At 41.9% G+C, this 13,223-nt stretch overlaps 1 protein-coding gene across 2 annotated transcripts in view; it reads left to right on the top strand.

Moving 5' to 3' along the window:
- RECK (reversion inducing cysteine rich protein with kazal motifs) overlaps positions 1-13,223 on the top strand; it is a 675,429-nt gene that overhangs the window by 215,016 nt on the left and 447,190 nt on the right. For both annotated transcript variants that reach the window (XM_073549858.1, XM_073549859.1), the window contains exon 4: positions 2,316-2,352. In XM_073549858.1, the coding sequence (XP_073405959.1) occupies positions 2,316-2,352 (37 nt within the window). The remainder of the gene's footprint in view (positions 1-2,315; positions 2,353-13,223) is intronic.

The following is a 13,223-nucleotide window of genomic DNA, read 5'->3' as shown; positions in this document are numbered from 1 at the left end:
GGACCTGTGATGAGGTCACAGGAGGGGAGGAGTCAGGGGTCACATGATCAGAGGCCTCTGTGTCTGCAGGACTCTGCTGTGCTGGTTGCATTGGTGGTGCTGGATGCGGGTAAAGTTTATGTGAGGGGTCAGGAGGGGTTTACAGGGTGGATGTGTGTTTACAAGATGTACGGAGCAGAGCCGTGTGTGTACAAGCGAGGTGTACAGCGCGAAGTCGTGTGTGTACAAAGTGTACGGAGCGGAGCTGTGTGTGTACGAGGTGTACGGAGCCATGTGTGTACGAGGTGTATGGAGCCGTGTGTGTACAAAGTGTACGGAGCGGAGCCGTGTATGTACAAAGTGTACGGAGCGGAGCCGTGTGTGTACGAGGTGTACGGAGCGGAGCCTTGTGTGAACAAAGTGTGCAGAGCGGAGCCATGTGTGTACGAGGTGTACGGAGCCATGTGTGTACGAGGTGTACAGAGCGGAGCTGTGTGTGTACGAAGTGTACGAAGCGGAGCTGTGTGTGTACGAGGTGTACAGAGTGGAGCTGTGTGTGTATGAGGTGTACGGAGCCATGTGTGTACGAGGTGTATGGAGGCTCAGGTGGGCACTACAATAGGAGCTGGGCTGCTATAGAATCTATCTTTATAGAATCTTTCTTTCTCTCTCTGTTTATTTCTCTCTCTCTCTGTTCTTTCTTTCTTTCTCTCTCTGTTCTTTCTTTCTCTAATCTTTCTTTTCTTTCTCTCTTCTTTCTTTCTTTCCCCGCTTTCTTTCTCTCTCTAATCTTTCTTTCTCTCTCTGTTCTTCCTTTCTCTCTCTCTGTTCTCTTTCTTTCCCCTCTTTCTCTCTCTGTTCTTTCTTTCCTCTCTTTCTCTCTCTCTCTGTTCTTTCTTTCTCTATAGTGTAGCCCCCTTCATATGGTATAATACAGCCCCCCCAAAGAATATAATGTAGCCCCTTCAGAATATAATGCAGCCCCCCTCATAGGGTATCATGCTGCCCCCCTCATGGAGTATCATGCTGCCCTCCCTTATATGGGGTATCATGCTGCCCCCCTCATGTGGGGTATCATACTACCCCCTCATACGGGGTATCATGCTGCCCCCCATCATACGGGGTATATCATGTGGCCCCCCCTTATGTGGTATCATAATCATGCAACCAGGACTTACTATATAAATTTAAAAAAAAACTGTACTCACCTCTCCTCCTCGCTCCCACGCTGATTTTGGCGGCAACTCTGCTCCGATGTCAGGAGCTGCGCTGCAGTCAGACCAGCGCACAGCGAGGACATAATATCAATATTGGTCTATTTATGTATAGATTATTTTTGGCAACAGCGCGGTCATCTGCTTAGGTTCTCTGGTTAGGGGCCCACTCAGAAGTTTCGCCCCCCCTGAACCAAAACCCTAGCTATGCCTCTGCCACAGTTACTTTATGTTTTTAAGAGGTTGGGGGGATGGGCAATCACTTTTTCACAAGGGCCCTGTAGGTTTGGATTTCTTTTTCCCTTAGTAATAAAGTCCTTCATTTAAACACTGAATTATGTGTTTACTTGTGTTATCTTTGCCAAAAAATTAAATAATAGAGAATCTGAAACATTTAATTGTGACAAACATGCAAAAGAATCGGAAATCAGGAAGGAGGGGTAAACACTTTTTCACTCAACTGTATGCACTGCAGTGTGTGTGTATGTGTTTTAATCTACTTACCTACTATCTTCTCCAGTATCCAGCGCCATTCCTGTCCTTTTCTGCAGTTAAAACAGGAATCTGTGTGACCTGGCAGTGGCTTTATAGTGTTATTCTGTAGAGAGTAACAATGAGGATCTATAAGCTTTAAAAGAGACTTTCAGCTCCCGCCTAGAGTATAGATTGAGCTGAATTGTCTAAAGACCGATGACATTACTCAGAAAATTAACGGAACGGCGCTGGATACTGAAGAAGGTAGGTAAACGAGTAGATTAACACATATACATTCACACTAGAATAATTTTAAGAATAATTTTTATTTCTTTAGCACCAATATATTCCACAACATTTTACAATTCAGGGGGAACTTAAACAAAAAACATTATTAAGTAACACATGTAGTTCAAGACATACCTAGAGGAGAGAGGGACCTGCTTTCAAGCTTTCAATTTATCAGATGATTACTATACATATACACATATTTATTTGGAAAAACGTTAATGGTAGTGCTTCTTTAACTTTTAATTATTTAAATGAAGAGCTGAGTATTTTTGCTCCCAATTTTAGTATGTAATTTTATTTGATTTCAGTAGAAAGCATATGTTTATACTGCATTTTTTGAATTTTGCTTATTTTTAGACTGAATTTTGGAGTTGTATGAATTCATCACTACCAGGTAAGACTAAATTCTTCCTTGTCCTTTTTTATGTTTCTTCTCTGAGACTTTTTGATTAAATAAATAGTGTAATTATAGTAATGGTTATATTTTAACAACTTGTAGTTTCAGTTGATTGTATACACTAGCTAAATTGAGACAAGCCAGGAAACGTGTACCACTGTTGTGTCTAGAAAACCAGTTATGGAGCCAGTAGTTAAACGAGAGACAGCAGACAATAATTTTTTTTTAATCTTTATTGATATTTGATGTAATAAATGGTCTCATCAAAATGAAAAGGGAATCAGCACACTAAATTAACATCAGTGGGCAGTACAGCATGTTTAATTATAATAAATATAGCCAAAGCTAAGTAAAGCCTCAATAAAATGGTGAAAATGTCACATCCATATTACACAACCAAATAGATATTGCAGATCTTTACTAAATTATGTGAGGTCCTCCCAGGTTCAGACCATTAGAAAAGAATAATGTAACATCTTTCTTCAAATCTGACAAGAGAAAATATTATACCATATACAGCTCAATATTAGGCTGAATATGGATGGCCAGCATTTGAAACAGGCAGAAATAACACAAATACAAAAAGCCAAAAATAAAAACGACAACAGACATGAGTTTCACAAGAATTCTATTTACGAATACATTTTGGAGTTGATTCACTTAAGGGATTGTGCAGAATGTTTCTATTGATGGCCTCTACTTTGAAAATATCATCAATATCAACACCCCGACACCTCCAACAATCACCTGTTCCCAGAGCCTGAGAGATATGTTGAGTTTTGGAGCTGATTTGAATAGGTGGTGGATGACCATTACCTGGCCGTGCCCACGATGGAGCTTTGCTGTGTAGCTCTGCAACTCAGCATATCAGCAGATCAGATGTAGATTACCTATCCTATAAAACCTCTTTAAGACTAACATTGTGCATACTAGCCTTAATGGATGGCTCACTGAAGTACGATGCACTGAATTTATTAAAATGAAGAAGGAGGGCACCATCAAACAGAATCAGCAAAGGGGATCAACCTGTAGCATGTCTAAGTAGTGTACAAAGACAAAGAAAAGAAACATGCTATCATCAGGGACCACCGATTGAGTATATAATATAAAGTTTCATTAGAGTCAACACGGCACCAAACATTTAAACATTTAAAACAACACAAAGTGTACATACCCCACCGGACATTAAAAATATCCTCAAAAAATGCTGAAGATATAATCAAATATTAAAGTATCCTGTTATAACACTCTGGTTGCTAATGAGATTGGTTTTGACACCCTATTAAGCCAATAAGAGAAACTTATAATGCCAGGATGTAATCAAGGAAACCTGACCTAAAGTGCAAGTGTTTAAATGAAGTATTAGTACATCCGAAGCTCCATATAACCCCACAAACTGGTGAAATTCAGGAAGAAATTGATTCCAAACCATCCCCCGATTATCGATCTACAGGAGAGTGGCCTCCTCCATTGAAGTAGCCTGCCCGATTGCCGAACCAGAGTCTGCAGCGCTGCCCAGAATATAAAGGGATGACCCATAATCCACACTAGGTGGGGCCCAGCACCTGCAAGAGTAAAAACAAGAATAATTTCTATTCCTCTGAAATGATCCCCTTTTTTTAATCAAAACTTAACTCATAGTCAAAAAACTCATCAGTTAGGCCGCACATAAGACCTGAATCTAGCTAATTCCCACCTGTCAATCTGCTTCATCACCTCATCGCCTATCCTTCTCCTCGCAACCTCATTAGCCACTGGTGACATCCCACCTGATTGCAAACAGTGTCGAAAAAGTCCCCCACCATATTTGCCGAATCCCCTTAAGCAGTTCACTGGGCACAATGCTGACCCCGTCACCGGGAAAATCTCTACTCTGCGACCTTTTCCAGACTGATCTGTTTTGGCTGAACGAATAACTAACTCAATACTGTCATACTTTAAGTCCGTGTCTTTTCTCAGCAAACCCCCCTTCTTTGTTTTTGAGGGGCTGACCAGTTGTGACGACCGTCTGGTGCGAGTCTGGACTGCAATTGAAACAGCACCCCGAGCAACCCGAGTCCCTTTACCCCTATACAGGGATCTGGATTTACAGCAGAGCCCAGGAGGTAGCTGTCTGTATAAGAGCAGCGGACCAGAGCAGGATGGTCGCCAGAAAGGGATAAATTAACGGAACCGAAGGAGTAGTCAGGAGTCCAAGTCTAATCCAGGTGGGCGGCAGAGGTACAAAATCGACAGACAGTAGCAGAGTCAAAATTCAGGCCAAGGTCAGAGTCTTAAACCAGGAGGGCAACAGAGGTACAAAATCGGCAGACAGTAGCAGAGTCAAAATCCAGGCCAAGGTCAGAGTCTTAAACCAGGAGGGCAACAGAGGTACAAAATCGGCGGGCAGTAGCAGAGTCAAAATCCAGGCTAAGCTCAGAGTCAGCAATAGGAAATAACACACTAGCACACTGGGGAAACCAAGACTATATCTGGCAGCCTGCAAGACAGGCCCCAAAGTATTTGAAGGATCAGGCTATCCCTCACAGGCTCACAGTCCAGTCTGATGACCTCATTTGGACCGCCCCCAGAACCAGGCCAGATGGCGATGCACCAACCCCTTCATGACTGACAGAGGAGAGGAGCCTGCACCCATCAGATGCCTGCGCAGGAGCCCCTTCTCTGTCACCACCATCACCCATGGGCGAACCATGGCGCCTCCCAGTGGCTGAGGCCAGAACAGCAGTCCCCAAGTCTGACGGTGACATGACACCAGTTCCCCCAGCCTCAAAGCTGCAAAGAAAGACAATAAAAAAAACAGTTTATATAGACGAAGCTCCCATAGGGGTTTAAAAACCACCTCTGCTTACCTACCCAAAAGGTGAAACAGTTCATACGAATCTGGCTATCTTCTACCGGATACCTTCCAGTCTTTCTTCCATCTCCCTAAGGCCTGTGACACTAGGAAGGATTTTGTCAGATCACACTGTGTGGCCAAGGTTTTGTCCCTTCGACAATTTTGAGTGTTCCTGATAGATTTTTTCATGCTGACTTCAGAAATGACATCAGGTTTTTCCTATCACGTAAGGTCTTTGAGAAATGATACGAAACATTATAATATTCTGTTATAATTCTAAAAATTCATATATGAACTTTTTATGAAACAGTATATTCTGAATTTTCCACTGAAATGACATAAATCACTGATCTACACATATGCAAGCACTTATTATGCGAATTCCACGCAGGCGCAGTGAATCATTCGGCTGTCCATGTACGGAGCATACCACAACTCCTGGGCAGGGGGGGATTCAAAAGACAATATTGACATACTTACAGCGTGGCTGAATGGATCAGAACCTTCAATGCCGTTCGCTGTCCCAATGATATGGAGAGCAGAGAGATCATGTAACAGATTGCTACTTCTGCCTTACAAATGTAACGCGATATTCAGCAAAGAACAAGAAATCAATAGGATATCCTAATCTTCCTTCAGCCATAAGACCAGTGCAAAGCCTTCGTGTTCCAAAGCCACTCAAAGTATGGACAATGGAGGACAACGAAGATTAACTAACAATGTCAGTGGAAAATGAAACTGCTGCAGACCCAGACTTTGAGCCTTCTACATCTAATTCACATCTGTTCAGTGAAGCTGATCTGAGTGACTTGGTCAGAGATTTGAAATTGTCAAAGAGGCAGGCAGAATTATTGGGATCAAGGCTACAAGAACGGAATCTCTTATTACCAGGAACAAGAGTTTCTGTTTTTCGCAGTCGTCAAGAAGACCTTAATCAATTTTTCAGCCATGTCGACAGTTTAACCATTTGCAATGACATCTTGGGGTTGTTTGGTGCTCTTGGATGTGAAAATGACCCAAAGGAATGGCGACTGTTCATTGACTCGTCAGTTTTAAGTCTGAAGGCTGTTTTACTACACAACAGAAATATCTATCCTTCTATACCTATTGGACATACCGTACACATGAAAGAAACGTATGAGAATATGGAGTTACTATTGACTCAAATTAATTATAGAAATTATAACTGGAACATATATGGTGATCTAAAAGTTGTTGCATTTCTTCTTGGACTGCAGCTTGGATATACCAAGTATTGTTGTTTTATTTGTGAGTGGGACAGTCGTGCAAGAGAAATGCACTATTTCAGAAAGGACTGGCTACTCCGTGAAAACCTGGTTGCTGGACAGAAGAATGTTAAACATAATCCTCTCGTTGATCCAGCAAAGCTATTTCTCCCTCCTTTGCATATTAAACTTGGGCTTATGAAGAATTTTGTCAAAGCAATGAACAAAGAATCGGAAGCCTTTTCTCACTTGCGACAGAAATTTCCAATAATAAGTGATGCAAAGATTAAAGAAGGTATTTTTATTGGCCCACAGATCAGAGATATAATGATTGATGTAGCTTAGATGGTCTTTTGCAAGGTGCTGAACAATTGGCATGGAGAGCCTTTAAAGATATGACCTTCAACTTCCTTTGCAACAGCAGAGCACCGAGCGTTGATCAAGTCGTGGGCAACATGCTCACATCATTTGATGAAATGCAATATGTCACTAAAAATGCATTTTCTACATTCTCACTTGGACTTTTTTCCAGCCAGTCTTGGTGCCATTAGCAATGAACACGGTGAATGATTTCACCAAGACATTGCGCTGATGGAGAAAAGGTACCAGGGAATGTGGAGTACATCAATGCTGGCTGACTATTGCTGGAATCTTATTCAAGAAGCATCTGACATGGATTATAAACAAAAGTCGTCTGCAAAACACTTTTGAACAATTGCTTTTGCTACTGACATCGATGCTCATGAATGTAGTGTCTCAGATGTCATAATGTAGATTATAAACTGTTGTTTCTTAACCCCTTACTGCCAGCTGACAGAATAGTATGTCAGCTGGCAGTATCCCCCGTTTTAAGGTGGGCTCCGACGGTGAGCCCACCTCAAAGCCGCGACATGTCAGCTGTTTTTAACAGCTGACATGTGCCCGCAATAGGCGCGAGCAGAATCGCGATCCGCTACTCCTATTAAGTAGTTAAATGCCACTGTCAAACTCTGACAGCGGGCATTTAAATGCACTTCCGGACGCCGGTCCGCAAATACATGAAGATGTCACGTGATCGGGGGTCATCACTGCATTGCCATCACAACCAGAGGTCTCCTCGAGACCTCTATGGTTGTTGATGGCAGATTGCTATGAGCGCCTCCCTGTGGTCGGCACTCATAACAAGCCTGTAATTCTGCTGCATAGATGTGATCTAAGCATCACCTCTATGTAGCAGAGACGATCACGCTATGGCAGCTTCTAGCCTCCTATGGAAGCTATTGATGCATGCCAAAAGTTAAAAAAAGTGTTTAAAAATATAAAAAAATAAAAAAACATAAAAGTTCAAATCACCCCCTTTTCGCCCTAATCAAAATAAAACAATTAAAAAAATTCAAACCTATACATATTTGGTATCACCACATTCAGAATCGCCTGATCTATCAATAAAAAAAAGAATTAATCTGATCGCTAAATGGCGTAGCGCTAAAAAATCAAAACGACAGAATTACAGTTCTTTGGTTGCCACGACATTGCATTAAAATGCAATAACAGGCAATCAAAAGAACATATCTGCACAAAAGTGGTATCATTAAATCGTCAGTTCAGCATGCAAAAAATAAGCCCGCACCCAACCCGAGATCACGAAAAATGGAGACGCTACGGGTCTCGGAAAATTGCGCAATTTTTCTTAGCAAACTTTGGAATTTTTCTTTACCGCTTAGATAAAAGAGAACCTATACATGTTTGGTGTGAACTCCTAATTACCTGGAAAATCATAATGGCAGGTCAGTTTTAGCACTTAGTGAACCTAGCAAAAAAGCCAAACAAAAAACAAGTGTGGGATTGCTCTTTTTTGAAATTTCCCAGCACTTGGAATTTTTTTCCTGTTTTCAAGTACATGACATGGTAAAACCAATGGTGTTGTTCAAAAGTACAACTCGTCCCGCAAAAAAAAAGCCCTAACAAGGCCATATTGACGGAAAAATAAAAAAGTTATGGCTCTGGAAAGAAGGGGAACGAAAAGCAAAAACGAAAAATCGAAAAAAGCCCCGGTCATGAAGGGGTTTAAAACCTTATGTGATACAGACTTTTGGAGCACATATTCATGTTCAGCATATCAAAATCTATAAGATACAATAAAATTTTCTCAGGAGACAACAACTTCCCTGAAATTTGTTGCGCAGTGTCATTAATGCCTCTAAGCTTAAAACCAAATGCTAATCCCACCACAAACCTGTTGATTTTTGGAACTGACTATCGTTTTTCCCAGTAATGACCTACTAATAGCAACAACGAACCTTCCTCGTCAATATTCGTTTGAGTTATGTTAAGTTTTTAACTAAACCCTGAGCCATTTGACGAAAGTCCAACTACCCTGACAATAATCTCCGAAGCCATTCTGCCCAGATGCGTCTGTGAATTGCTCCAACTCACCAGCATTAATTACCGGTTTCATCCTCAAGGACCTTTCGTTATGTTCCTAAAAATTTGGCTCAAACTCGCAAGTGATCACTTAATTCCTTTTTCAATCTAACAAAATGATACGGGGCCCTGACCCTAGCCAACCTTTGGCAGAAAACATTACCCATTGACATAATGTGACATGCAAAATTTAATTTGCTAATCAAGTACTGTACTGCCCTCAGCTTTACTTTCTTCAATTCTCTGACCCTTTTTACCTCAGCCATGAGATCCACTAAATTTTCTTGCAGTAGCCTACAGTCTAAAGCGCATGTGTGATTAACTATGCCTAAAAAACTCAATTCTATAACTGGCTCTTTTGTCTTATCCTCTGCCAACTGAGACCCAAACTTGCGGGTTAATCCCTCCATAGTATGCAGCAACAAAGAACACTCAAGAGTTTGCTGGGCCTATATGCAAAAAGTCAGTCAATTAATGTATGAGGTATTTAACCCACGAAAACATCTTTCACTACCCACTCCAAAAAGATGCTAAAGGATTCAAAGTAAGCACAAAACGATGAGCACCCCATAGGCAGCCAGGGGCAGGCTCGGACTAGCCCATAGGGGAACAGGGGAATCCCCCAGTGGGCCTCAGTGCAGATTTGGACTCCCAACCTTACTGTATGGGCAGTACTTGTCATAATTCATTTGATTCACTCTGTACAGAAAAATGCAGCATATCATTCATTAACTAAACTACCCAGTTTATTATTATATAGAGATATAGGTAAATTTGTGAACCAGGGTCGCTTAATATTTGTATGCAGGTGAAAAGTAGGTCCCCAAAGTCAATGTTACTGGTGGTCTCTTGTCACCCTAGTCCGACACTGATCACAAGCTACTGCTAACTAGGCTCCTCTCTGTCCATCTCAAAGATAACATTCTATCCTGGTTCTCCTTCTACCTCTCTGACAACTCCTTTGCTGTCTTTTGCTGGCCCCTCTTCATCTCCTCTTCCCCTTACAGTCGGGGTTTATCAGGGCCCAGTCTTAGGCCCCCTACTCTTCTCCTTCTATACTGCTCCTATTGGACAAACCGTCAGTTGATTTCGTTTTCAGTACCATGTCTATGCAGATGACATCCAATTATACACATCGTCTTCTGACATTACCCCTGCATTACTATAAAATACCATTGATTGTTTTTTTCGCTGTCTCTAACATTATGTCCTTGCTCTGTCTAAAACTGAATCTATCAAACATTGAACTCCTTGCGTTTCCGCCTTCTACTGACCTACCTATGTCATTTCCATGTGTGGTTCTACCATTAATCCCCAGCAACATGCTCGCTGTCTTGGAGTCACAACTTGATTCAGATTTTTCATTCAGCCTCTATATCCGGTCACTCGCTCGATCATGTTACCTACAACTCAAAAATATCTCTAGAATTCGACCTTTTCTTACCTCTGCAAAATCTCTTACTGTAGCTATTACTCATTTTCATATGGACAATTGCAGCTCTCTACTGATCGGGCTCCCTCTTATTAAACTTTTTTCTCTCCAATCTGTCCTGAATGCAGTAGTCAGGATCATATTCAATTCCAACCTCCATACCGATGCCTCTACCTTAACTTAGTTACTATACTGGCTGCCCATCGCTACAGAGTTCAGCACAAACTTATCACTCTCACCTACAAAGCTCTCCACGGTTCAGCACCACTCTATATCTCCTCCCTTATGTCTGTTTACCACCCTCTCCGTGCCCTCTGTTCTGCTAAAGACCTAAGACTAACATCCTCTGTAATCTCCCACTTCCATTAGTAGGACTTCTCCTGTGCTGCGCCAATTTTTGGGAATGTTTTACCCAGGACAATTTGATTAATCCCCAATATCCACAGTTTTAAGTGAACCTAAAAACGCATTTCTTTAGACTGGCCTAGCGCCACACCACATTTACCTAACTATTCTTGTTTTGCCCATACAAAACTTTCTTCAAAATCAGGACATTCCTAGCATCTGCTCACACACCCTTCACTCAGTTACAGTTGTGTGAAAGTGTTTAACCCCTTCCTGATTTCCTATTGTTTTGCATGTCTTTCACAGGTAAATGTTTCAGATCACCAAACAAATTTAAATATTATACAAAGATAATACAAGTAAACACAAAATGCAATTTTTAAATGAAGGCTTTTATTATTAAGGGAAAAAGAAATCCAAACCCACAGGGCCCAGTGTGTAAGTGGTTGTCCCTAAACCTTATAATTGGTTGGGCCACCCTTAGCAGCAACAACTGCAATAAAGTGTTCATGATAACTGGCAATGATTCTTTTACAATGCTCTGAAGGAATTTTGGCCCACTCATCTTTGCAGAAATGTTGTAATTCAGCCACATTTGGGGGTTTCTGAGCATGAACCACCTTTTAAAGGTCATAACACAGTATCTCAATCGGATTAATGTGAGGACTTTGACTCCAAAGTCTTAATTTTGTTTCTCTTAACCCCTTTACGACCTCCGCCGGACTAGTACGGCAGAAGTCGCTTCCCTCCCTTTGATGTGGGCTCCGATGCTGAGCCCACACCTTTCCCGGGATATCAGCTGTCTTGAATAGCTGACATGTGCCCGAAATAACTGCAGTTGAAATCGTGATCCACTCGTGGCTATTAACTAGTTAAATGCCGCTGTCAAACTCTTGACAGCGGCATTTAGCGCGCAGCTCCGGCCATCGGGACGGAATTCCCCGCATCGGTGACCCCCGTCACGTGATCGCGGGTCATCGGTTCTTTGGCATGACAACCAGAGGTCTCCTGGAGACTTCTATGGTTGTCAGTGACGGATTGCAATGAGCACCTCCCAGTGGTCGGCACTCATACAGTTGTGGCCAAAAGTATTGACACCCCTGCAATTCTGTCAGATAATACTCAGTTTCTTCCTGAAAATGATTGCAACACACAAATTCTTTGGTATTATTATCTTCATTTCATTTGTCTTAAATGAAAAAACACAAAAAGCCAAATTGGATATAATTCCACACCAAACATAAAAAAGAGGGTGGACAAAAGTATTGGCACTGTTCGAAAAATCATGTGATGCTTCTCTAATTTGTGTAATTAACAGCACCTGTAACTTACCTGTGGCACCTAACAGGTGTTGGCAATAACTAAATCACACTTGCAGCCAGTTGACATGGATTAAAGTTGACTCAACCTCTGTCCTGTGTCCTTGTGTGTACCACATTGAGCATGGAGAAAAGAAAGAAGACCAAAGAACTGTCTGAGGACTTGAGAAACCAAATTGTGAGGAAGCATGAGCAATCTCAAGGCTACAAGTCCATCTCCAAAGACCTGAATGTTCCTGTGTCTACCGTGCGCAGTGTCATCAAGAAGTTTAAAGCCCATGGCACTGTGGCTAACCTCCCTAGATGTGGACGGAAAAGTAAAATTGACAAGATATTTCAACGCAAGATTGTGCGGATGTTAGATAAAGAACCTCGACTAACATCCAAACAAGTTCAAGCTGCCCTGCAGTCCGAGGGTACAACAGTGTCAACCCGTACTATTTGTCGGCGTCTGAATGAAAAGGGACTGTATTGTAGGAGACCCAGGAAGACCCCACTTCTTACCCCGAGACATAAAAAAGCCAGGCTGGAGTTTGCCAAAACTTACCTGAAAAAGCCTAAAACGTTTTGGAAGAATGTTCTCTGGTCAGATGAGACAAAAGTAGAGCTTTTTGGGCAAAGGCATCAACATAGAGTTTACAGGAGAAAAAAAAGAGACATTCAATGAAAAAAACATGGTCCCTACAGTCAAACATGGCGGAGGTTCCCTGATGTTTTGGGGTTGCTTTGCTGCCTCTGGCACTGGACTGCTTGACCGTGTGCATGGCATTATGAAGTCTAAAGACTACCAACAAATTTTGCAGCATGATGTAGGGCCCAGTGTGAGAAAGCTGGGTCTCCCTCAGAGGTCATGGATCTTCCAGCAGGACAATGACCCAAAACACACTTCAAAAAGCACTAGAAAATGGTTTGAGAGAAAGCACTGGAGACTTCTAAGGTGGCCAGCAATGAGTCCAGACCTGAATCCCATAGAACACACCTGTGGAGAGATCTAAAACTGGCAGTTTGGAGAAGGCACCCTTCAAATATCAGGGACCTGGAGCAGTTTGCCAAAGAGGAATTGTCTAAAATTCCAGCAGAGCATTGTAAGAAACTCATTGATGGTTACCGGAAGCGGTTGGTCGCAGTTATTTTGGCTAAAGGTTGTGCAACCAAGTATTAGGCTGAGGGTGCCAATACTTTGTCTGGCCCATTTTTGGAGTTTTGTGTGAAATGATCAATGTTTTGCTTTTTGCTTCATTCTCTTTTGTGTTTTTTCATTTAAGACAAATTAAATGAAGATAATAATACCAAAGAATTTGTGATTG

The sequence above is a fragment of the Dendrobates tinctorius genome, unplaced genomic scaffold (genome assembly GCF_039654945.1).
Source record: "Dendrobates tinctorius isolate UK_male_01 unplaced genomic scaffold, ASM3965494v1 ptg000162l, whole genome shotgun sequence".
Classification (NCBI taxonomy): Eukaryota; Metazoa; Chordata; class Amphibia; order Anura; family Dendrobatidae; genus Dendrobates; species Dendrobates tinctorius.
The sequence above is the reverse complement of the archived record's forward strand: the minus strand, read 5'-3'. Positions and strand labels throughout refer to the sequence as shown.